The sequence below is a fragment of the Bubalus kerabau genome, chromosome 4 (assembly GCF_029407905.1).
Source record: "Bubalus kerabau isolate K-KA32 ecotype Philippines breed swamp buffalo chromosome 4, PCC_UOA_SB_1v2, whole genome shotgun sequence".
Lineage (NCBI taxonomy): Eukaryota > Metazoa > Chordata > Mammalia > Artiodactyla > Bovidae > Bubalus > Bubalus kerabau.
In genome coordinates this window covers 66141137-66166412 of record NC_073627.1, presented here as the reverse complement: position 1 = coordinate 66166412, position 25276 = coordinate 66141137, and the positions used below count along the sequence as shown (strand labels likewise).

At 46.5% G+C, this 25276-nt stretch overlaps 1 protein-coding gene and 2 long non-coding RNA genes across 8 annotated transcripts in view; 1 reads left to right on the top strand and 2 right to left on the bottom strand.

Moving 5' to 3' along the window:
* PALLD (palladin, cytoskeletal associated protein) overlaps positions 1 to 16194 on the bottom strand; it is a 369615-nt gene extending 353421 nt beyond the window's left edge. For 4 of the 6 annotated variants that reach the window (XM_055577607.1, XM_055577608.1, XM_055577609.1 and 1 more), the window contains exons 1-2: positions 16031 to 16194; positions 2831 to 3859 (exon numbers count right to left, since the gene is read on the bottom strand). In XM_055577607.1, coding sequence (XP_055433582.1) covers positions 2831 to 3795 — 965 coding nt within the window. In that variant the 5' untranslated portion in view covers positions 3796 to 3859; positions 16031 to 16194. The remainder of the gene's footprint in view (positions 1 to 2830; positions 3860 to 16030) is intronic. The other 2 variants (XM_055577611.1, XM_055577612.1) reach the window with 1 other exon arrangement.
* On the top strand, positions 7492 to 13921 carry LOC129649789 (uncharacterized). The gene is made up of 3 exons (XR_008713275.1): positions 7492 to 7630; positions 7815 to 8011; positions 13784 to 13921. It is a non-coding gene; the product is annotated as an uncharacterized LOC129649789 (long non-coding RNA).
* A 145-nt stretch (positions 16195 to 16339) lies between the features above and the next one.
* On the bottom strand, positions 16340 to 23346 carry LOC129651451 (uncharacterized). The gene is made up of 3 exons (XR_008714147.1): positions 23014 to 23346; positions 16717 to 16778; positions 16340 to 16395 (listed from the first exon to the last, which is right to left on the bottom strand). It is a non-coding gene; the product is annotated as an uncharacterized LOC129651451 (long non-coding RNA).
* Between the last annotated feature and the right edge of the window lie 1930 nt (positions 23347 to 25276).

Below are 25276 nucleotides of genomic sequence, written 5' to 3'. Positions count from 1 at the left end.
CCACATCATGCACTGCCTTTACTAGAACAAAACAGTGGATGTGGGCTTACTTCGGGGAGATGGGGCAAAGACCAGGGCACACCACTCGACATCCTGAATGTCACTTTACAGGCACTATCGACTCTAAACCCAGCCACTCTGCTCCCCAGGACAACAGGAGAGCCTGCTCACAACTGTATACAAATAACTGAAGACCTGAGCTGACTGGTCAGCCTTTAGAAATACTCTTGGATGGGACCAGTTTCACAAACAAGGGAGGGGGGCATGCAATTGTAGCTCATCAGGAAGCCCTGGAAGCAGAAGCCATCGTCTGGGTCCATCTGCCCAGAGCTCACTGCTCTCATCGTCTCCTGCCCTGAGCCTAGGAGCTAAGAGACAGTGACCACACGTACTGACTCCAAGTTGGCCTTTTCCGTCGTATGTGTGCATGGGGCCACCTGGAAAGAGAGGTCCACTGATGTCAGGAAGGAGAGAAATGAAACACACAGAGGAGACACCAACCTTATTATTAATAAATGCTGTTAAAATGCCAGGAGGAGCAGCTGTTGGGAGCTGCTTGGGTCACTCAAAACGGATCATCACTTAACTAAAGGAAATAATTAGGTGGATATGGGGGCACAACAAGCATCCAGAACCAAAGACCCAGATCCAGAGACCCTACCACTAACTCTGAGTGTGTGGTAGGGTCACATCCTACCACATCCTAACCCATCCTCGTTGAAGCCTCGGATCTGGAAATGGATCATCCAGAGAGCATGCACAGGGAGTTCATGCAGACTCTGGGGACTTAGATGGCGCTCAGGACGAACAGCCACAGAGGCCAGGTTTATGATGAGTTTATCCCAAACATTTAATGGACAGAATTTTACTCATCTACACCGAGGAACCCATGATGGGAGGTCTGCGAGATGCCATGGACTCCAGCAGTTCATTGTTGGTCCATAAACACAAATGAGCATCCGAAAGGTAAACCAAATTGCTGATCTGCACCAGAAACAATCCTAAAACTGGGCCACCCTGATGACAAAAGGGATACATGCCCGAGGGACAGAACCAGAGGATGGTGGCTACAGAGACTTCACTGTACACCAAGTGCCAGGGACACTGTAGAAACATCTAGACGCTGGTGATGTCTTCACAGTGGCAAGGCTTTCCCACATAGGACAGAGAAAGTTTCTGCAGTAACAAAGGCCTTCCTCTGAGAAATAATCCCTTGTATGGGGTCACCTCTTCTGATTCAAAGTGACAACAGAGGAGCTCTCATAGATGAGGTGACTCAAAGGTGTCAAGGCCCTTGGAACGTGATGAAGCTCATGCTTCTTGGAGACCTCAGTCCATGGAGAAACAATGAATCATTCCTTCAAAAAGACAGTTGCCAAGACAAGCCAAGAAACCAGAGTAACCTGGGATAAGGTCTGACCAGTTGCCCTGCTGAGGGTCAGAGTGGCCCTGAAAACAAGCTCCTATTGAGCCTGTACGCGATGTTCTACGGGAGATCTTCCTGAAGGTCTCAGTGGTAACAGCATTACATTTGATAAAACGTGTACAGCGTCTCGGTGCTGTCTTCTCTTCTACACATAAATATGTGTCTAGGGTTTCCCACGACGTCCCCTTGCACTGCACAAGCCCTAGGACTGCATCCTCCTCACACTTGGACAAACCCACACAGTGAGCACCCGTGCAGGCATGTGAAATAGCCCCTGTGACGTCCTTCTGGTTACACATCCTCCAGGAAAGCCAAAGTAGTCGCACCCTGGCCACCCCAATCCTAGGTACTTTAAGTAACTCTTCAAAAGGAAACAGCTAAGACTCCACCTGGCCAAGACGAGAAGACAGTAGCATCTCAAAAGCAGACTATTTTGACCTAAGAGTCTGGTACAGGCCTACATAAATCCAAATTCAATCACTAAAATGTTAAAAACAGGTTTTCATGGATTCCCAAAGAAATAAGATCTGTTTTGAAGGACTGTTAAAGTTAGGAGCCATAGTATCTCAGGGTTAATCCTCTTACTCATCAAATTCTGTCCTCATTGTCCACCTCCTACATTTAAAGAGCACCACCGGCCCCGCCCCCGACTCATAGGATGATTGCCTGAGACTTCAGAGTTCAAGGTGGGACACACAAATATTTATTAGGTAAGTGCAAAACAATTTCATTCTTCTTATAAAAACCCACATCCATCTTCAGCAGGAAGCAGCTAGCAGAGGCCCTCACCCCTACTTCCCTCAAGACTGAGGCGTGAGCAAAGAAAAAGCAGGTAAAACATCACCGAGCTTAAATGGACATAGCTCCTTGCATAGGTGTATTGAGGAAATCTGCAGTTACTGTAGGGAGACCGCACTGCGCAAGTTCAAGATGGGTTCACACCCCCACACCCCCCACCCCATGCCCCTCCAACCCCCTGCACCCCAGCCATCTCCAGGATGACCACAAACCCAGCATTTTCAGTCTGCAGATATCAGAGCATAGAAAAGCTGCCACACTTGCATTTTACCAAGCAAGGAGTCCCTAAGTGAGGATGACCCGGCTCCAGCACGAGGTACATACTGTGGACTATCATCAAGGCAGCTTCCAAGCTTGAAATTTCCTAGACCCTTAAATTCCACCCTGATCCCTGGATCGAGAACCGGATTTGAGCCTTGGCTCCTGTCTCCCTGCTGGTCCAACTTACAATGGAGCTTTTCCTTTCCTTAAAAGCCAGGGCCATAATACTTGCGTCTGTGCACTTGGGGAGCCAAGCCCTTGCCTTGTAACAGTAATCTCTTCTCTCACACTAAAGTACCAGTGAGGTCTACGCAAAGCATCTAATCTCCGCAACCAGAGTCCTACCTGACCCGAGGAGGTGGGTTCCCAGTGACTCTGCACTCCAGGTGGACCCGACTACCTTCTGCCACTTCTTGGCTCCGCAGCTTCTGGATGAACCGGGGAGCGGCTGGTGGGTGGTGGGCGCTGCGGGGCGGTGGGGATGAGGGGCTGCGGCTGGGCCGGGCCACATCCTGGGCCACGGGGTGGTGATGCCTGGGCTCTGGGGGCCTGGCCCCAGCCTCCACGTCCTGCCTGTCCCGGGTGGGGAGATGCCCGGGTGCCGGGGGCCTGGCCTCGGCCTCGACGTCCTGCTGGTCCCGGGTGGGGCTCCGGCTGGCCGAGGCGCTCCTCGGGTCTGACGGCTGGTTCTTAGGGGACAGGTACCCGCTGTCCGGGGACGAGGACTCCCCGTCGGGGCTCCTGGTTCTGGGCTTGGCAGCTTCTCGGAAGATGGAGGTCAGCTCCTCTATGAGGGTGGCCGCCTTGTCATTCAGCGGGCTCTGGGGGCCAGCCCTGCCGGGGCGCGTAGCCCTGGGCTTGGCAGTGGTGCTGGGGGCCTTGGCCACCTGCTTCCCAGCCTTGCGCAGGCTCCGGATGTAGCTGGGCCTGGCCAGCAGGGGCGAGACTCCAGGCTTCCTCCGCGATGCGGGTGAGGAGATGCGCTGGGCTTGCTCCGCTGGCGGAGGCGCGGCAGGTACCCGCCTGCGGTCCCCAGGTATACCTGGGGACGCACGCTCGCCCGGCCGGGCCTCCAGAGGGGCCGGTGGCTTCCGGCGGCTCCTGGGCGAGGGGCTGCAGTGCTGCGGGACCTCCTCGCAGTCGTCCGTCTCGGAGCTGGCTATGGCCCTGCGGGCCAGATCCAGACTCTTGTGGATCTCCTCCTGGCTGAGGAAGGCCGACAGCCCGGGGAAGAAGGCCGCATTCTCGCCATCCTCCAGCAGGTCTGAGAGCGAGTCGTAGAAGGAGTCGTGGGAAGACGTCTCGGACATAGTCGAGAGGCGCTCATGCACTCCGTCCGCTTCCACAGGAAGGCCGGTGTCTTGAACACAGGCTCTGAAGGACAGGAGACACACCTGCGTTAGTAGGAACGACTGGGGTTGTGTGTGTGTGTGTGTGTGTGTGTGTGTGTGTGCGTGCGCGCACGCGCGTGTATGACCACGGTACTACTCATCCACAAGTTGGGAGAAACATAAAGGGGAAAACATACTTTTAAAATTATTTCCTCTATAAATTGGAAAAAGCGTCGTGCATACCTGTGTTTATCATTGACCGTTTTCCTAATTTTTTAAATTCTATTTTTATTTATTTGACCGTCTGGCTTGTGGGATCTTACTTCTGGAACCAGGAATGGAACCTGCACTGCCTGCAGTGAAAGCATAGAGTCCTAACTGGACCCTCAGGGAAGTTCCTTGTTCATTATTTTAATTTGATATTTGCCCCCGAGTGAATACTAAGCATCTCACGGTGCTGTGCTGTGCAAGTTGCTTCCGTCATGTCTGACTCTTTGTGACCCTATAGACTGTAGCCCTCCAGGCTCCTCTGTCCATGGGATTCTCCAGGCAAGAATACTGGAATGGGTTGCCATGCCCTCCTCCAGGGGATCTTCCCAACCCAGGGATCAAATTCACATCTCCTGCATTGGAAAGAGGATTCTTTACAACTGACACCTTGGGGAAGCCCAAGCATCTCACTAAAGCTCTTTAAATAATTCAGGAGGGTGACCCCGCCATTGGTGCTGTGAGTGGTCCAGGGCTTCTGACCCTCAGGCCCTCCTCCATCGCCCCACCCACCTCTCTTACAGCTCGAATTTCATTGATGTTATGAGAATAGGAGTGTGTTGATATTTTAAGCAAATCTGACTCTGCTTATGTCACCCTAAACCACAAAATGCACTTTGATTTGTTTTCATCAGTGTTTAGTTTTTGATGAAATTTTTGAAACCTTTTCATCTCTTCCTTTCCTGGTGTGCCCATATGTGCATTCACATTCATTCATTCATTCATTAGTTAATTCAAGGCAGAGCTGAAAATTGATTACTAAATTTCAGGTGCAGAGGGACAGTTGTGCTCTAGTCAGCAAATTTCCCCATAAAGGGGCAGATAATCACTGGACTGCTCAGCATGGGGGAGGCATTTACCAACAGCCATAATACAGATTATTTCCCTTAAAAACTGTACAACTAGGGCTTCCCTGGTGCTTCAGTGGTTAAGAATCCACCTGCCAATGCAGGGGACACAGTTTCGATGATCCCTGATACGGGAAGATCCCAGATGTTGAGGAGCAACTGAGTCCGTTCACTGTAACTATTGAGCCCGTGCTCTAGAGCCTTGGAACCACAATTACTGGTCACACGTGCTGCAGCTACTGAAGCCCTCATGCCCTAGAGTCAGCGCTCCGCAACGAGAGGAGCCACCGCAGTGAGAAGCCGAAGCACCACAGCGAAGACCCAGTGCAACTAAAAATAATAAATTAAAAAAACCAACACCCCAAACAAGCAGAAGACTGCAAAACTGGCAGGCCCAGTTTAGAAAGAAAAAAACTGAGAGGGGAGCCAAGACTCCACCCCATATGATGACCCACACTGTTCGTCTCACACTTGTGGTTTTAAAGAGGTGCCACCTGATGGGATCCGGTTGTCTGAATCAGGTGTTGCTTATAAACTGCTTGCAGAGTGAAAGAAAAAATAATAGCAGGAGGGCATATATAGTCCAGGTTTAATCTGTGACCCCAATATTGCTGCTAAAACATGCACAGGACTCAGGAAAGCACTCAGAATGTGGATGGAAGGAGAGGTTTCTACGTGGCGCAAGCTCACCAGAATAGTATGCCTCAGAGATTTCTGTGTTATTCAACCAACACTCAAATTAAGAGGCTGTAAGCAAAGAACTTCCCCGGTGGCTCAGATGGTAGAGCGTCTGCCTACAACACGGGAGACCTGGGTTCAATCCCTGGGTTGGGAAGGTCTCCTGGAGAAGGAAATGGCAACCCATTCCAGTATTCTCACCTGGAAAATCCCATGGACGGAGGAACCTGGTAGGCTACACCCCATGGGGTCGCAAAGAGTCAGACACGACTGAGCGATATTTACCTTAAGCAAAGAAGTACAACTGCAGACATCTCCATTATAGTCCCTAGGTTACATGGCTTCTTCCCCACAGTACTTCTGGCAACTATGTGTTGGTGAGAAGACATAGAAAATGCAGCACACCACGAGTGCTGGGGGCACATGGAGGGGCAGGTGGCCCAACCGGAGGAGGCACAGCTGCCACTCAAGGAGCTGCAGGAGGAGCTGGGGTGGGCCTCTCGGTGCCCTGGTGGATGAGGGTGACCTACGACTGGGAGATGGGCATCTTCAGGACCCCCAACACCTACTACAGGGGTAGCTACTTCAAGGCACCTCAAGAGCCCCATCTGTGATCCCTGTGCCTGACACACAATGAGGCAGAAAAACATAAAAACCTTGAAATTTGGAGCAGAGATAGGTTTATTGCAGGTCCTGTAAGGTGACGGGTGGCTTCTGCCTTAAAAACTGTAAACTCCAAAAGCTCTCAGCAAAGCCCACATCTCGGAAAGGGGGAGGAGGGCATGGTGCGTTGTGGCAAATGTCTTGGTGTCAAAGCCTGTGTTTTTGAGGCAGGGCACCATCACAGTGCTCTTGTAAATGTCCACCAAACCAACTGTCCTCTCTGATCTGAAAAGAAAGGCCAGGCCCCCAGGTGCAGCTGCCACCCTCCCCTGCCCCCGTCCTGGCCAAGAGAAGGCAGAGCTCAGATGGTGCCTCTCAAGGCCAGGTCCCCAGACCCGTCCAGCGGTCATGGCTGAGGGGGCCGGGCACCTAGGACCCAGCTGGCCTCAGGCTCCTCAGGATGCCCAGACGTGGGGGCAGGTCCCATGCAGATGGGTGATGCCATCAGATCACAGAGGCGGGAATGGGGATTGGCTCACTGCCACCTGGAGGCCTGGTCTTGGCCAGCAGCCTTGGTGAGCCTCTGGAGCCCACAGGACAGAGCCCCCAGACTGCTCCTGGGCCCCCAGCTCATTCTCTGGCCTGAGGCTGTGTGAGAAGACAGACCCGCCTCTTATCTCACTGCTCAGCCTGACGACCACCGCTCCCCGACGGCTGGCTGAGTGGGCCACTAAGGGCTGCTCACTGACCGGGCCTGGGTCCCTTCACGCCTCCGACTCTGGGCCTGCTTTCAGATGATGGTGTGTCCCCGCGGTCCTTGCCTTTTCCTGCCTCCCGCTTCCACTACGTCGTGGAGGAGTTGGCGGGTGGAAAGGTGTTGGGCTCGCTGAGGAGGGAGGTGGTGCTTTCTGTGTGGGTCGCACCGCTCCGAGGGCAGCTGCCCGCTGTGGGGTGGAGGATGGAGACACGCATGTGCCGGGTCTGGTAGACGTAGGAGTGCACAGCTTGGTCAGGGGCTGAGAGGTCACAGGGAGGAAGGGCAGAGGAGGTAAAATAGAGCCAGGCACGGGCAGCCCGGAGCACGCCGCTGATGGTGACGGACGCTGCTGGCCCTCAGAGGGCCCCATCCGGGTGTCGGGCGAATGTCACGGCAGAACAGAGCGTGGTCCTGCTCAGCGCTGGGTGGGGCCTCGGGGGCCCCGCCCCCAGAGCAGCCGCAGTGCTTGCTGCAGCGGCCGCCGGCTCTCCCGGGCCCCAGCCTGCCTGAGACTCGGGGCCACACGCGGAGTCGACACACTGACCTGCAGTCACCTCTTCTCTCTTCCTTGCTTTACTGGGAATCAAAATAAAGCAACTTTATGGGGGCCAAAACGGAAAGAAAATGCAGCTCACTGAAAAGCAAATAAAGATGGCGCGAGGTGAGTGTCCGCTGCAGAGCGGCGTGGACGGCGGGCAAGTCTGGGTGAGGCTCCCGCACGTCTGTACATCTCTGCCTGCTCTGTTCTTTCTGAGGGAAGCAGAATCTCCTCAAGATCCTTCCACTTCCCCTCCATCTCCTTCGTGTCTTCCCTGTCAGTGGTTTAGTCGCTTGTTTTCCTCTAGAGCCTGTGGGTCCAGCCTGCGCAGGAGAAGAAACGCCTCCTGCGGGTTTTGGTCACTCATCCTTTCCCAGAGTGAGAAGCGGACATGAATTCCGTCGACAACTGTTTTTTCCTCACTGACTATACAAAGAAGAAGGTGAGCCAGGCAAGGTTCGTCCTCTGTCAGGAACCTTGATCCAGGAAGAGGGATTAGACAAGGTCAGAGAAACCAAAGAGGAGGAGGGAGGGACGTGGTGATGGCTATTGACACGGGAGATCTGACGGTGGGAGAAATCACACAAGTTTCGCCATGTCACTCCTTTGCTCCCTTTTCCCCACTGGGGCCCCCACCCCATAAGAGGAGGTCCACATGTAGGAGGCAGGCTCCCTGTGCACTCCTGGGTGTCAATGAAACGTGAATTCTCGGGTCTCATGCCCCACGTCACTCGGACAGGTCCTGTGTCCCTGTGCCCAGCTGTCCACTCCCTGCTGTGAACAGTTGTATTCTTCCATATCCCCACGCTTTGCACATGCAGTTTCTTTGCCCTTCCTGTCTGTTCTGCGTTTCCAACTCCAGCTCCTTGAAAACTGTACTTAATTTCACTTCTTGTTGGTGACCGCCCAGTCAATCAAATCCACTCCTTCTGAGGGCTTCCCTGGTGACTCAGTGGTAAAGAATCCACCTGCCAATGCAGGACTTATAGGTTTGACCCTGTGATAGGAAGATCCCCTGGAGAAGGCAGTGGCAACCCACTCTAGTATTCTTGCCTGGAGAATCCCATGGACAGAGGAGCCTGGCGGACTACAGTCCCCACAGTTGCAAAGAGTTGGACATGACTGAGGGACTCAACAACAACCTTCTTTGCAGGTATTTTGCTATACTCTCATTTTATTGAAATATGAGGTAAGAGCCCTGTGAAGGTCAGGAAAGCAGGTGTGTGAGACAGGTGTGTGACAGCCTCTGTGTGGCAGACATCTGGCAGGGTGTAGGTCACGATCGTGGCAGTTGAGGAAGAACCAACCTGGTGTTTGAACCGGGTTTGAGTCCTGGGTGGGATTGGACAGGAGAGGGAGCCACACGGCCACGGCAGATGCAGACCTGTCTGTGACCTCCTCTTGCTCTCAGCCCCTGGCCCCAGACTCCTCCCTGGGCTGGGATCTCTTCAGTGAGGACGCGTTCTGCTCTTTGCCTGGTTTTGTCACCTGTCTTATCAGTGGTCACTCAACGCCTGGGCTCTGCTTTCTGAGAAGGACTTGATAAAGTAATCAGTGTTGCGTGTTCATAGCCATTAACAAGTACACACAAACTATATATAGGTGTTACTGTTCAAAAACAAAAGTGGTAGGTCTGGGAAAAAAAAAACAAAAACCCTTATCTATAGAGACAGTGATTTTTATGGTTTTCATGACCATCAAGAAAAGTTTGTTGTGAAAATATTCAGAACCAGATAGACATTCCTTTTCTGGCACGTCTACTATTAGATGAGGGGAATTCTGTGAGTGTTGATACCCTTCATCATGGGTCCCAGCAAGTTCAGAGTTAAATTCTGAGTCATAGAAATACAAATGTTTTTAGTCAAAGCATGTTTCTGTCTTACTTTCTTATTCACCAGCAATGATTCTCTGAGTGCCTACTACATGCCTGTTTTGCAGGCTGGGGACACAGCCATGAGGAAAGGGGGCTTCTCTGCCCTAAGGAGCTGCCATTTTAAGAGGGAAAAATAAAAAGTGGAAGGGCTCCACTGTTGGCTCAGACAGTGGAGAATCTGCCTGCAATGCAGGAGACCCAGGTTCAATCACTGGGTCGGGAAGATCCCCTGGAGGAGGGAATGGCAACCCACTCCAGTACTCTTGCCTGGAGAATCCCATGGACAGAGGGGCCTGGTGGGCTACAGTCCATGGGGTCGCGAAGAGTCAGACATGACACACACACGCGAAAACTAGGAAACAGAAAGTGTCAGGCTCTGATTTCTTAGGCTTGGTTTGGTCGTCAATCTTTTGTTAGTTGATCTTGGGAAATTGTAATGTGTTTTCATCTGTCGGATCATCTCCCAAAGTTGTTAGGGAACAAGTGAAGCGGGACGGGCTGGATGGGTGTTTGCAGGCTGCCGTTGGTGTCACAGACCAGGCCGTTCCACTGTGGGAGCAGGGTGGCAGTGCCAGCAGGAGGACACTTTAGCCCAGCAGTGCTTCAGACTCTTGAGCCGTGCAGTGGGGAGCTGCGGGCACCCTCCTCCAGCCGGTGATGATGATAATCACACGTGATGCCAAACTCTCAGTCATGAGCAAACGTTCAGGAAAGCACAGGTTTGGGAGGGTCTGAAAAAAAACACCAGGAGGCATCGTAGCTGCCTGTCGGTCTTGACCTTCGGCAAGCAGCTATCCACAGCTGACGTATCCCAAGGAAGCACCGCTGTCAGGCGCTAACTCCCGTGGTCACCTGTGTCGTTGCATCCCTGTGCATATTTCATCCATTCTTAAGGAATTTCTTGCCACTCAATTTATAGGTTATTTCTAACTGTTAATTTTATGGTGCACAACTTCTCCCTAAGTTCACATTATCTGGCCTGTTGGACACATATTCAACTATGAAATATAGAGCCTATAAGTAAGTTTTCACTGAACATTTAATATTTCTTATGTATATCACATTCTGACATAAGCAATTTTATCTTCTTAAATTGTCTCAGCATTGCTATCTTGGTGTTTGGGAAAACACTTATTTTTGAGTTCCTCAACATGTAATAGACTTATAAATGTATATGATTCACAGATGAATGCACAACTAATAGAAAAGACAGAAAGATAGATTTTAAAATTATGAATAACATTTGTGTTTAGAGTTGCTGACCTTGGGGGGTAATTATCTGAAAACAAGATCTATGCTGCCCAGGATAACCCTCTATTTTGTGGGTCAGAAAAGACTTGTGGACACCCCCTGCACCATCTCCAGAGGCAAGCACATTGGCTGCTGAAATGTATTCATAAAAAAATTCCCTGACTGAGAGGTTGAGGGAGACAAAGTACCTCATGAGAAGCAACAGGGTCTTGGAGGGAGAAGAATTCAGATGCAAACAATAAAAGCTCACCTTCCCCAAAGAATGCCATTTCCAAGTTTTGAGCTGAAGGCTTTCCCAAACTGATGATCTGACTTGCAGTGGTTGGACAGATCAGCTTTACAGTGCTATGAAAGTGATAGGCCTTCAGTAGAAATTGTACTAGGAAGTTTGAACTTGTTTCTTTTCCCCAGCCAGTGACATAATCCCATCCTCTCTGGAGATGCTGGGAAGTAGCCACTGTGCCCAGTCAGCCCCATGATCATGAGGGTAAACAACTGATGTACTTACAACTCTTCTGGACCCAGACAACCCCTCTGCTTTTCACTGTCAGTTCAGTAGTCAATGACTTACACAAGATACTCAACACGTTATTGAAAAGCAGGCTTTGTGTTAGATGGTTTTGCCCAACTGCAGACTGATGGAAGTGTTCTTGGCACACTGAAGGTGAGACAGGCCAGAACCTGTGGCCCTTTGCTGTAGTGCTTGCATCTGGACAGTCATCTCCTCAAGCAACAAAATACAAACAAACTATAAGGGCCTAAAAATAACTGCATGAGTGATAGGGGCAAATTATGGATGTGCATGCTCAGTCACTTCAATCATGTCTGACTCTTTGTGAACTTACGAACCATAGCCCACCAGGCTCCTCTGTCCATGGAATTCTTCAGGCAAGAATACTGGAGTGGGTTGCCTTGCCCTCCTCCAGGGGATCTTCCTGACCCAGGGACGGAACCCACTTCACTTACATCTCCTACATTGGAAGGCAGGTTCTTTACCACTAGTGCTACCTGGGAAGCCCTAAATTATGGATGGCAAGATACAAAGACACCACAAAGCCCAACTGCCACTTCTGAAGCATTTGAAACAAAAGCAGGTACATGCACATGCCCTCTGCACACACCAACACCAGAGGGGTGGGCAAGCCACCTAAGCCACCCTTCCAGCTCAACCCCTGGACACTCCACTACCCTCACCCCATATAACAGAGCAGCTTGACCACCCCCCTTAGGGAGCAAGTGAGCAAGGGAACCTGTTGTTTGTTCTCGATCCCTGCCACTGCAGCAGAAGCCCTAGTAAAGCCTTGTCTGAATTTCTCCTCAGGCCTCTCATCAATTTCTATTGATTAAGGAGGCAAGAGCCCTGGTTAGTAACAAAGGTGGGCTGGGCTGGTAGGTAAGTGAGATGTATTCAAAGCATTTTCAACTTGGGATGGGTGTGCCGGGAGCAAGCCCCATGTAAGTCCAGGAAAATCTATAGTGAACCATTGGATCCTGAGAATAATAGGGTAAACACTGTTTTTCTTTTGATTATTTTGATTATCCAACCTATGGCATAAAAACATCCAATTGTTTGGCCAAAGTTGAACCGGCAAGAAATAGACTTACAGTTGAAACCTACGTGGAACTGCCATATTGTCTTTTCCCAGTGAGCACATTACGGATATTTACTTGAATAATTTAGATAAAGGGAGCACTTTTGCAGTAGTTTATGGAATAGTTTGTAGGTATTGATGAGCTACTACAATTTTGAAGGGGAAAAGTCTTTGATGTTAGAAAAAGACTGACAGGCAGCAAGGATCACTCAGTATTCTAAACCACAGGGGCCAGGTCCTTTACAGAGTCCAGACAGTGGCAGCAACATTTCACAGGGCATTTAAAAGTACATAGATACTTAGATATAAATACACAGGAAGGTTGCAAGATTGGAAATCAGGCAGTGGGCGCTGATTACATCTGTGGTGGGTAAGGAGTCATGCAGTTAGGGGAATCTTTGGTTGCTGTTATCTTTGGGGTAGGAGTGGAAATTCTGAGTGATTTCAATGTTTAATTTAGCATTTTGCTTTCTGTTTATTTTCCTATTTTTTTTAATTTTTATTTTTTTTTAATTTAATTTTATTTTTTAAACTTTACATAATTGTATTAGTTTTGCCAAATATCAAAATGAATCCGCCACAGGTATACATGTGTTCCCCATCCTGAACCCTCCTCCCTCCTCCCTCCCCATTCCATTCCTATTTAAACAGTTACTAAAAGTATTAAAAACCATTGGTACAAAGATTCAGGACTAAAAATATTTTAAAATAAAACCCAAACTATTAAAACCAAATTTGCAAAAGCTTTAAAACATTTTTTTTTTCTTGTTCTGGAAGCACATGCAGTTCCTATATGAAATTTCTTCCTTCTGTTGAATTAACATTTTTAGGTTAGGTCCAACATGGAGCTGCTCCTGCCTGGGGCCCATGTCACCAAACCGAAGCACGGGGAACTTCTGTGTCCTTAAGGACACTCTCTACTTAGTCATTTAGTTGTGTCCAATTCTCTGAAACTCCATGGACTGTGTTCTGCCAAACTCCTCTGTCCATGGGATTTCCCAGGCAAGAATACTAGAGAGGGTTGCCATTCCCTTCTCCAGAGGATCTTCCTGACCCAGGAATCAAATCCATGTCTCTAATATCTCCTGCATTGGGTTCTTTACCATCTGAGCCACCAGGGAAGCCCAAGACCTATCTCTTCTCCAGGGGAACTTTCCTACCCAGGAATCGAACTGGGTCTCCTGCATTGCAGGCAGATTCTTTACCAGCTGAGCTACCAGAGACACTCTGCTTGAAATATTTGCATGCGGTCAGCCAGCCCCAAGCCAGGCCAGCGCTGGCTTCCCAGTTTACCTCCTTGCTCGTCTCGCCACAAACAACAGTGACTCTGCAACCCCAGCCAATCAAGTTATTTCCATTTTTCTCTTCCCTGTTCTCTTCCTATAAAGCTTTGTGCCTTCCTCCTCAGGGTGCAGCTCTTCCAAAAGAGGCTGTCCACTTCATTAAGGGTTAAACAAAGTGTGTTTATGTTACCTCAGTTGTCTTCTTTAATCATCATTTATTTGTTTTTTAATTTCTCCAAGTATTTAAAGAAGTTTTTATTTTATTGGGTCTTCCCAGGTGGCGCTAGTGGTCAAGAATCTGCCTACCAATGCTGGAGACCTAAGAGATGCAGGTTCCATCCCTTGGTCAGGAGGATCCCCTGGAGAAGGGAATGGCAACCTGCTCCAGTGTTCTTGCCTGGAAAATCCCTTGGACAGAGGAGCCTTATGGGCTACAGTCCATGGGGCCGCAAAGGGCTGGACATGACTGAGTGCACACTCACACCACTGTAATAGCTTCACAATGTTGTGTTAGTTTCTGCTGTACAACAAAGTGAATCAGATGTAATCATCATTTTAAAATCAATCCTCCCTTCCTTCCTTCCTTTCTTTGTAATGTTCTTTTTACCAAGGGCCCTATAGGACAAAAGGCAAATATGAAAACTTTATTAAACCCTGTTTGATGCAAAAAAATGCACAACAATTTTATCAACTATTTCTTAATAAACACATGTGGATTCCACTCTTTCCTAATCTTTAAGCAAGTTGTCATCACAGGGAGGCATGGCATATTTTTTCTCCAGCTTTAAATACTCCCAGACATCAGAGTCTATCTGACAAGTTATTACAAATAGCCCATCCCCATGTGTGCTCAGTGTATTGTATCTCAGCTTCAGAGACATAACATAATAGCTGGTTTCATGCCCACAACAGTTATATGAAGTGTTTCCAGAGAAAGTGTTTGCAGTTACTGGTGTCCTCTTCAGATACCATCTTATCCACCATATTGAATCTGTGGGAGCTGCTCTACTGGAATTTAACTGGGGCATAGCCGTCACCTCCAGATGCCTGAATTACTGGCTAGAGCTCAGATATCACAGTTCCCTTTGATGTCACACACACACACATATATCAGTGAAGTGCAGGCTCTTGTCTTGGCTTTGGAGATTTCAGCTGGTATCTCTTTAAGTATGTGTCAGATTTATTTTGAATCTTGACTAATTCTACCCTCTACATTTAAACAAAAATGAGGTAAAGAAATCAAAGTGATTGTAACTGTCCCATGTAATCCAGATTTCTCTTCTACTGTTAAGTATGCTCTGACCCTTTCAGCTTTAGCAACACGCAGTGGTTTGAACGGAGCTGAGATGGGGACCCTAAGTCATTCTAGACATGGGAATGCAGGAGGACAGATCTGTGTGTTCTAGGAAATGTAATCATGTATTCACAGATACATATTGCCTAAATGAATCTCTTAGGCCTTGTCTGCTGTTTATAATGGACGAGGAAATGACAACCCACTCCAGTATTCTTGCCTGGAGAATCCCATGGACAGAGGAGCCTGATGGGCTTCAGTCCATGGGGTCCCAAAGAGTCGGACCCCACTGAGCACACACGGGGATGGGCTATTCGTAATAATCTGTCAGATAGACTCTGATGTTTAAAATATGGGTAATGGAGGTGGGTTCTGTCTTTGAGTAAAAAGTATATTGGAAACCATATCTATCCTGTAATAAGGATTTCATTTCTGCACATTCATGATCGAGGGAACTTGGTCAGTGTTAAATTGTCAGGCAGTGGGCTCTGGGTGTGGACACATTATTCATACTAGAAGGTAATTAGTATTTTTAGCAAATGTTGAAAAAGTAACATGAGCCTGAAATCATTCTGTATCAACGTCATCTATTGGATTCAAGACAATTTAATGTGTAACTTACAACAACATGATATAAAATTTTACTGTAAAGCTTAAATTTGACTGTACTATAGTTTCCCTTGATAAGCTTTATCTTTAAAAAAAAAAGGCAAGCTTTGTGCATAGATAGAATTTAAGATGTCTGCCTTTACTCTCAACATTTAAAAAATTCTCTGAAAGTGTAATTAACAACTTAAAATGTTACTACAACCTAAAGTATATCATTTGAAGCCATTTGTAGTTAGCTTAAGTATAGGCAGGGTTCAAATTAACAGCATTCTTACTTTCTTTAAAACAAAGCACAGACACAGACTTGATGAATGTTGGCTCCATCATTACATTTGATCCTTTTGGAATGAATAGCACCAATTTAGTTTAAGATTATTACAGACGAGGCAGTTCCCTGACAGCATAGGTAGAAACAAAGCCTGCAGGTGAATCTTATATGGTCTCTGTTCTTGAAATGAGTACAGAATTCCCATTACTTTTTCTCTCCAAATAAAAGAGAAATCAAGCCATCTTCTAAACAGTGCTATATCTTCTGGCAAATGACTATAATGTTTTCAGCATTTAATAAAAGTTTAAAAATATTGCCTTACTAGTTAGTACATTAAGACACATTTTACAGACCTTTTCGATCCTTGGCTCCTCGAGGACCCCCCAAAGGTGATGGCTCTCAGAGGACTGTTTCTTCTTTCCCGGGGGAGCAGAGGTGGCCTCGTCTCTTCGTGACACACTGCTTGGTCCGTGGTCACTTTGAGGCAACTATGGCCTCATATCCCATCGGTCCTCATCCTCCACTCAGCTATATTTGGTAACTGAACTCATGTTTCCGCAGACGGCCCTGGCCAGGGATTCCAGCAGCCCAGCTCCGAGGGCTGGGTTCTTAGAAATTAAAGGCTCTAAGTGTAGAGGGAACTATATTTATGGATCTAATAAACATGGGATTTACGCGTGTTTCTCTGCTCTCTGACCTTGTGACTGGAAATCACCACCTGTCTTTTAAACATATTCTCAATTAAAATGTGCAGTGTGTGAATCTAAGGAGAAAAAGTGACCCTCTTAAGGAAGGCTCTTCTGACTATAATCTTCTGCTCTGTGCATTTAACTTAGTCACATGGTAGATTATCCTAAAATATCCAGTAGCTATTTAGAAATTAAGGCACCTGTCAAATGGAGAGGAGAGCCCCCCGATCTCTCACTTCAATTTGTTAATTAAAAATTGTCATATGACTTTGTGTATATGCAGGACATAGTCCAGCACAGGATTAAGTAGACACGAGATAGACATGAACACACTGGAGCCTGAATCTTACACACATGGCAGTGCTGAGCACTCAGTCCAGGGCTTCGCACATCCTCACTGGCGAGCAAGTATCTGCTGATAGAATGAATAGATGTTGAACAGATATTGTTCAGGACAACGCTGAACTCTTACACTTGTAAAAAAATGTCTCATTGCGTATTCTGTAACATCACATTGTAACATGTTCTAATATTTTGAACTTCCAAAGAACAAAACAGAAAGCTTTTCTGTTCCAAGGTCAGGCAGCAGGGTCAAATAGAAGGGGCAGAAAATAATAACACAAAAGCTCCTGGTGCAGTAAATTTGGAAATGAAGTGCCACTTCTTCCTTTGTCTGGATAATATTGTTCTAGTCGATGCAGGTTCTTATCTAGATAATTTTTTTCTTTTCTTTTTAAAAATATTTTATTTTTTAAAAACTTTAAAAAATTTTTATTGGGAGATATTTACTTTCAAAGAAATTTTTTTCTGATGGTGGAACACTTAGAAAGGGCTGCTCTTAAAGTTTCCTTTACAGGTAATGCTGGTCCTTTCTAATCAGTCCTTGAAAATAGGCACATTCCTAGGCTGTTTCAATGCCTTGAGGCGGGTTGAGGGTGGAGTGGCTGGTAAAAACAAAAGTGTTTATATTTCCTTCTTACTAAAACCCTTAAGATAATAGTAAAAACCCAGAAGGATAAAAGTTGGGAGAGAAGACAGTAGAAGATTCTAGAAATGGACAGAATGGCTGGGAAATGGCTAATACATAAATGAATGGTTTAATTAAATTGGGAAGTTAAGTGCCTGCAGGAGGAGGTACCTTGGGGAAGCAGTGATTTGTTCAGAATTACAGAAAGACTGAAATTGGAGGCACCTGGCCCCACCCTGAACATCATTTTAATTGTCAAGTCTTGGTGTTGCTGGATTTGACTGAAAGAACCCCCCACTGAACAGTCAGACCTGCAGCTGTTTCCACACCCTTAACCCTTGGAGAGGACAAGAGCTGTGTTCTCTGGAGTGTACAAGACAGTCCCCAGGACCGGGGCCACAACACAGCAGAAGGAAAGGGTGAGGCCCAGAGAAAAGTTTCTGGGAGCTGGGTGGGGGGAAGGAGCAGAGGCTTGGACTAGTGTCCTATTTCTAGAACAGAGGAATGATGGGAATGTGGAAAAACAGTAACATTCGATATAGCTTGGCATTGCTGTGTCTGTGACATGAATATCTGTACTTCTGGTGTCTAAAAATGTCATGATCAAAAATTAAAGAAAACCTCTGTTGTGTCCTGCGGCAAAGTGCAAGTGAAAGAGATGACAGGAATCAAAATGTTGTGAGTTCTCCAGGGTGTTACCTTAGTTAAGGAAAGAGTTGCTGAGAGCAAGGAGGCTGGTGGTTACAAAGGCCAGTGGACAATGAATGCAGTAGCAATCTCCTCCCCTCCCTCTTTTCCCCATTCTCTCCTCCTCCTCCGTTTTAAGATAAGTGGATGCTAACCCTATGACCCAAGCTTCATCTCCATGTTTTAACAGATTTTATTGTTGTATTAATGGTAAATTATTCAGGAGGCACCACGTGTTTTTTCTATCTGCACCAGACTGCACCTAGGCAATAACTTGCAAATCCTGGCTGCATTTTAAAACCCACCTAAAGTGTATGCTAGGACGTGCACACTCGTACTAATATTTTTCTCTTATTAACACATTACCAAGAAGATGGACATCCTTGCAGTTTTTAGGAAGAGAAGAGAAGGGAATGCAGTCTAGTGAGCATTCACTGTGCTGCTGCTGCTGCTGCTAAGTCGCTTCAGTCGTGTCCGACTCTGTGCGACCCCGTAGACGCCAGCCTACCAGGCTCCTCCATCCTTGGGATTCTCCAGGCAAGAACGCTGGAGTGGGTTGCCATTGCCTTCTCCAGTGTATGAAAGTGAAAAGTGAAAGTGAAGTCGCTCAGTCGTGCCCGACTCTTAGCGACCCCATGGACTGCAGCCTACCAGGCTCCTCCATCCATGGGATTTTCCAGGCAGGAGTACTGGAGTGGGGTGCCATTGCCTTCTCCGGAGCATTCACTGTACACAATGACAAAAAGAACCATTAACGTATTACTGATAAATTAGTGGCTCATCCTTTTTCATTGTTGTGGAGTCATTCACAAAGGAATGAAAATTCATTTCCCCTTCCTCTTTCTGGGAAGTATAGCCAAGTTTTATGATCTTTAAGGTGCCTTGGTCACAGGAGACAATTCAGACCTTTTTGTAGAAATGAAAAGTTAAAAGTTGCAGGTGTGAAAACCATCAAAGCAACTGAAGTTGGTGTGTAGGATGGGAACAGTATTGTTGGTATATCTGCAGGGAGGTGGGGGCTGGGGCTTCTGGGGAAGATGCCTTCTCAGAGCTTGGAGGGACAGAGGGGTGGCAGGTACTGTGATGGCCCAGGAGGCTGATGAGAGCACCGTGGCCTGGCGGCCGAGTGGCAGAGGTGGGGTCCTGTGCCTACCGATGGACTTGGGGCGGACAGTACATCTCATTGTGACTCTCAGGTGGGTGTGCTGTTTCTCAGCCCAGAGGGAGGCCTGGCCCACATGTCCCTGGAGTGCCAGTTTCTCAAAGGCCTGGAAGCCATGAGACTGTAAGAAGAATAAAGAAATAAAAAGATAGCTTGTGGTCCTGAGAAGCATCAAAGATAGACACGATTTTATTCAAAAAGATAAAATGACTTTTCCTGAATAATGTGAGCATGGAGCAAACCATGCTTGTTTAGCAGGTATTGTAAGAATCGGGACACAAAAGTTCTTTTCCTTAGAAGAGACTCTTGACCAAGGCTCTTAAGTTATCATGGGAAGGGTCTGGGAATGCTAAGGATGAGACCTGTGTGTACACAGTCATGCCATGTGAGGTCCACTTTTATTTACTGTCAGAGCCATTTCTGTGAGCACCAAGTCTGGGGTGGGGTTGTGACCCCTCCCCTAGGTCTCACTTAGTTCATCTTCCAAGTGGCTTCTTCTTTGTGTGACAGTCCCTGCTCTTTCCGAGACCTGCACTGAGCAGCCCGCCCTCTGTCCACGTGTTCTCAGGGAAGCCTCCGGCTGTGGCTGAGCTCCTGCTTCCCTCCAGGTGTGTGGCCTGTATCCTCAGCCTACTGTCTGTGTCCCTGCCCCAGGTGTACCCCACCTGCCTAGGGCAGGCTAGCTTCACCACCCACCCACCCCGTTCTCCTCACAGGTGACCCAGTGGGCCTGCTCCCCCTTGATCAGCCTGGACTAGTTAAGTGTTACTTCATAATGTATTATTGAGAAAATCAATGTCTTAGAACAATAAATATATATCGCCTCACACTGTTTCTGTGTGTGAGGAATGCTGTCCAGTCTGAGCCTGCTGACCCCGAGGTCGGGGTATCATGAATTGACATCCAGGTGTTACACGTGGCTCCTTTCTTCTGAAAGCAGGACTGGGCTCTGGAATCTGCCTCCAAGGGTGTGACTCATGTGCATATTTCGGTACACAGGTAGTTTAAACTTCCATTTAGATTATAAGGACCCTGGTTGTTCGGACAAACACTAGGCAAAGGTAATCAAAGCTTTTGTGATGGAAGGGATGTGAAAAGGACCTGCCCCTTCATTCTTCTTTGATGTTTTCTCACCCTGGGGGCCCAGAAAGCTCAGAAAACCCTCTGGTTTTCCAGCAGCTGATCCCCTTCCCCTATTTCTGAATATTTTCCTTCCCCCTTTACTCGTGGTATCGTCTGCCAGCAAACAGGGATCATGGGGCAGCACATAAAATAGTAAACTGAGAAATCAAGAATCAAATAAAATTAGAGGCATAAAATGCTTGCAGAGTTGTTCTAAGGACCACTTGTTGGCCCGTTTGGCCATCCTGGGAACAGATGTCCTTCAAACCATGGACAGGCTTCCTACGTCTTCCTCCTCCTATGTATGTGGCTTGGACACAGGTCACAGGATCAGGTGTGACCCAAAGCCTTGTTTGTTTAAACAGGTTATGTCCATCTGTGTGTGTGTGTGTGCTCAGTTGCTCAGTCGTATCCGACTCTTTTGTGACCCGCATGGACTGTAGCCCGCCAGGCTCCTCTGTCCCCTGGAGAGGGGTGCCATTACCTTCTCCAGGGGATCTTCTTGACCCAGGGATCAAACCTGCATTGGCAGGTGGACTCCTTACCACTGAGCCACCTGAAAAGCCTTGTGTCCATCTGTACACAGCAGTAAACTTCAGATTTGTCCCTCTTGAGTTACGCTTTAGGAACTGTGATTAAATCTGCTGCATTCGTGTAGCCTAAGCCTGCAGGTAGTCTTTTGATCACAGGCTTCTGTTACTTGGGATGTTTGCCAGTTTGTGTACGTGCACAAAAATGACTAGAGAAAGGTAACTTTATCACAGTATTCATCAAAGGAGAGTTGACATTTCTGAGAATAGATTCTATAGTGCATATTTTAAATGGATATTGTGGCCCAGTTAGGAATTATGATCTTCAGCAGAAATAATCTCATTTTCAGCTTGACTCTTAGGGTCCAACTGTAGAGAAGTTTTACTCTTCAGGGCTTAAAAACCAGTGACATTAATTTCAAAGTGGTGTTTATTGGATTTAAGCAAAATACATTTAACATTTTTTACAAAGAATAACATGGGTATCATTGAATAAAGAGAAAAGTACAGATTGTGTTTGGAATAGTGATATAAATTTTGAAAAAAAATTAGTAAATAGAAATTGTATATTGAAAGAATACTATACCATGGACAACTGAGTTTTTTCCAAGTTATAGAGGTTGCTGAATTAACACCTGAAGATTTAATTAATTCTCCATATTGATAAGTCAAAAGAGAAAAGCTATATGGCCATTACCATAGGTTATTAATGAGCCTTTGGACAAAATTTAACATCCACTCTCAGTTAAAAAAATCCCTCAGTGGGATGGGGAGAGGAGGATTCCCCTGTCATATGGTACATTAGTTATATTGAAGGGTATGTGTATGTGGTCCAGCCTTGTATATACGCAGATTCATTTACACGTACCTAAGATGCATCACATAGTGACACAAAGAACACTAACCACAAAATGCATGCCTTAACCTATTCTGAAGAAAAGAGGGGGCAGAGTAAGGCAATAAATGGAGTGCTATGGGAAGAATTGATTTTGTAATATAAAAAAATCCTCCATAAAAATATTGTACAAATGTTGTACAACCTCAATTAAAACAGTGTTTTTTTGTGTGTGGAACTGGGAAAACTGATATGAGTTTATCCAGAGGAATTATTGTGGCAAAATATGCAGGAAGATTGTAAGAAAGGGACCGGGCTAGAGGGGAGCTCTTTGAGACCAATGACATGCACGCCAGCTCCTAGTAGATGAGAAATAGGGGTGGAATGATGGCTTGAATGGGATGACATCTTACTCTTGTATAGGAAGAACATTTCCCTGAAATGGCTGCACATAGTCAATAACTACATCTGCTTCTTGTTCTTGTCCAATTCCACTGACCTGGCCTTCATTACAGTTTAAGAACTGATAACCACTTCACTTCCTGCAGCAGAAAGCAAGCTCATTAGGCTCACACAAATTGAACAGAAAAAGGGATGTGGGATGAGTGAATAAGTAAGCAGTTACAGGACTATATTCAGGATAGAATTAGAATAAGAATAGTGTACACTTTGGTGTGTGTAACATCATCGTTATATAGATATGTATATAAATATGCCACTATATATCGATGTTTGTTATTTCTCTCTTTCTGGCACATAACTGACACATTTTTAAGTTTTCCTGGAGGGTGACAGTGGTCAGCCTGGGAGCAAGTGCTCTCAGACCGTGTGAGCAGGCCTGGGCAGGACATGACCTCAAGGTGGCCTTGCAGTGTTACTTCTAAAAATGGCATCAGACATTATCTTGACTGTGATTGTTCTTTCTCTTTATTCTTTGCCTAATTAACTGTAGTAATTTTTAACATGTACTTTCTAATATACCAAGAAGTGAGATGGAAAACTGTCCCAAATATATTGTTAAGGGCAACAAGCACATTCCATCCTTGTTATTCTCTGTGGAGGGTTAGATTAAAGAAAACTTTCAACTCTTTTTTTTCCTATACTTGGCATTTGTGTGCATTCATTACATGAACCATCAAAAAAAAAAAAAAAAAAAAGATAAGTTAACCACACAATGAGCTAAAGCCATTTTAATTTTTTGACATCCTTTCTTGCCTGCTGAACCTACAAGAGAACAAAAAATTTTGAAGTCATTTGGGTATAAAATAGAGAGTAATCAAGAAATTCTGAATTCAGTATGTTTCAATTCAGAGAGTTAAAAATAAACTTCACTGATGTTACTACCTTAAACCAGAGTCCCTCTTCTATGGGGCGGGCCCTGCTTGCTGATTTGCCGCTGTTTAATCTGAGCAAATGGCAGATTAAATGACTGCATCTGTGACCAGTCCTCTTCGCCTGGCCGACATCAAAATGGCACGTCCTTTGACCCACTTCATCCCAGGTCTGCTCCAAGGACATAATCTCAACTATAGCAAGAGCTGTATGCAAAACACATTCAATTCCACGTTGTTTACAGTAGCAGGAAGCTGAAGCAACTCAAATACAGTTTGTGGAACAGCTTAGCAAAGTCAGGGAGTTTTGAAGTTGTCAAAAAAAGTGACTTTTTTGAAGTATTTACATTAGTTAGGAAAAAGGAAAACAGAAAAGAAACCAACAGTTTTTACAGTTTGAATATAACTTAATTAAAACAATCTTTGCATGGCTGAAAGTTCTAATGGTTTACTTTGAAATGCTTTGCTATTTTCAACAAATGTAGACTTCCCCAAACTTGCTTTTTGTTGTTGTTGTTGTTGTTGTTGTTGTTGTTGTTAGAGGGGAAGGCAGATCTGCCAGGATAATTCTATGTCTAATAGTGGCTTTGAGACTTCACAGCCTCCTCCCAGCTGACAGCCTCTGCTTCTCCTAGAGTTCTAGTTTTCTTTGCCTTGGGGAGACATGGGGTGGGGAGCATCAGACTTGCCTGGGGAGCATTTGCTGGAACAAGCAGGGACATGGGGACAGCTGCCCACAACTTCAGGGGCAGCTCCCCACGAAGCCTGCCCTGGACCATGTGGCTGGGACTCCGGGGGGAAAGCAGACAGGAAGGAAGAATGTGTCAGAGGGGGAAAGCGGCTGTTGGAGCAGAGAACGATTTAGATGCTGAAAAAAGGCCAGCGTGGGGGCCAGTTGCTGTCCACAGAAACCCTGGATCCGCCCTGGCCTGCTGCGGCTGGACTCGCTCTTTGCTCAGCGCCTGCTATTCTGGGAAGGAATCTGCAGGGAGCTGGCGGGTCTTCAGCCCCGAGGTTTCCTCTGATGGACTGATGAGCAGGTGTTGGAGAAGCCTGTGTCAGAAATGTCACACACCCGGGGGCTCATGTTACTCCTGTCACTGGGACTGTAGTTTGGCTAGAACGTGTGGTTTCTTATCAAGGAGTCTTCCTGCAGGAGGAAAGTGGAGGAAGTTATTTACAACACTCCAGGCAATTGCTTGTCCATAGACACAGCCTATGCTAGGGTCAATACCATGTTTATCTCCAATTTATCAATTGAAAATTGTACCCATGATTGTACAGCTGATATATACCTGAATATAATCCAGAATGACCTTTTCAAAGAAAGGGTGTTGACACTTTAATCCTAAAAAATATTAAACCCCCTTGAGTTAATTTTATCTCACCAGCAACTTGTCAGAAAAGCCATTACAACAGTGATCCTGTTGGTATTAAAAGGAAAAAAGCATATATAAAGTGTTAGATGGTCAAACACTTCAGGAGTATAATTTGTTATGCTATTTTTATATTGTTTTGTTTCTTGATTTTTCAAGAAAATTTACCCAAAGCAAAAGAAACATGTATATGAATTATTCAAATTTTCAGTAAAAACAAGGAAACTTAAATAAGCCCAAAATGTCCAATATAGTTCCCACCATGTTCAGAGTGACCACTGACATCCTTCTGTAGGGTCTGGGGTCTGCCTCCTCACTTTACTTTGGCGGCTCCCCTCGTCCACGGTCACCCTGATCTTTGGTTCAGCCACACAGGTGTCTCTGCTGTCCCTGGATGGTCTCACTGCCTCAGTGCTGGGCTGCCCTTCAGCCAGACACACCAGCTTCCAGGGAGGAGAATACACTGGATCCTTCCCTCCTTCACAGCTTCAGTCAGAAGTCATGCTTTTGGTGGGCTTCCCTATCCAACAGTCTACAGTTTATCCTCCTTTCTCCTTCAGCACCTTACATCCCTTCACACCTGTGTTTTTTGTCTCTTGTAGTTTCTCTTAATCTAACACAATGTTCTTCTTGCTTCTCTTATTATTAGTTATATTCCCCACTAGAACAGAAGCTCTAAGTAAGGGGTTTTGTGTTTTGTTTGCTTTTCCATCAACCATGTATAACAAGTGCCTGGGACATAGTCTTTAGATTGTCAATAATGCCTGCAAAGGAATGCCTGGAAAATATGATGTTTGGGTGCAACTGGCCTGATGTTGCTGTTGCCACTCAATCAGATTATCCAATTTTCACATACTTGTTGCTGTTGTTCAACCACTAAGTTGTGTCCAACTGTTTGCA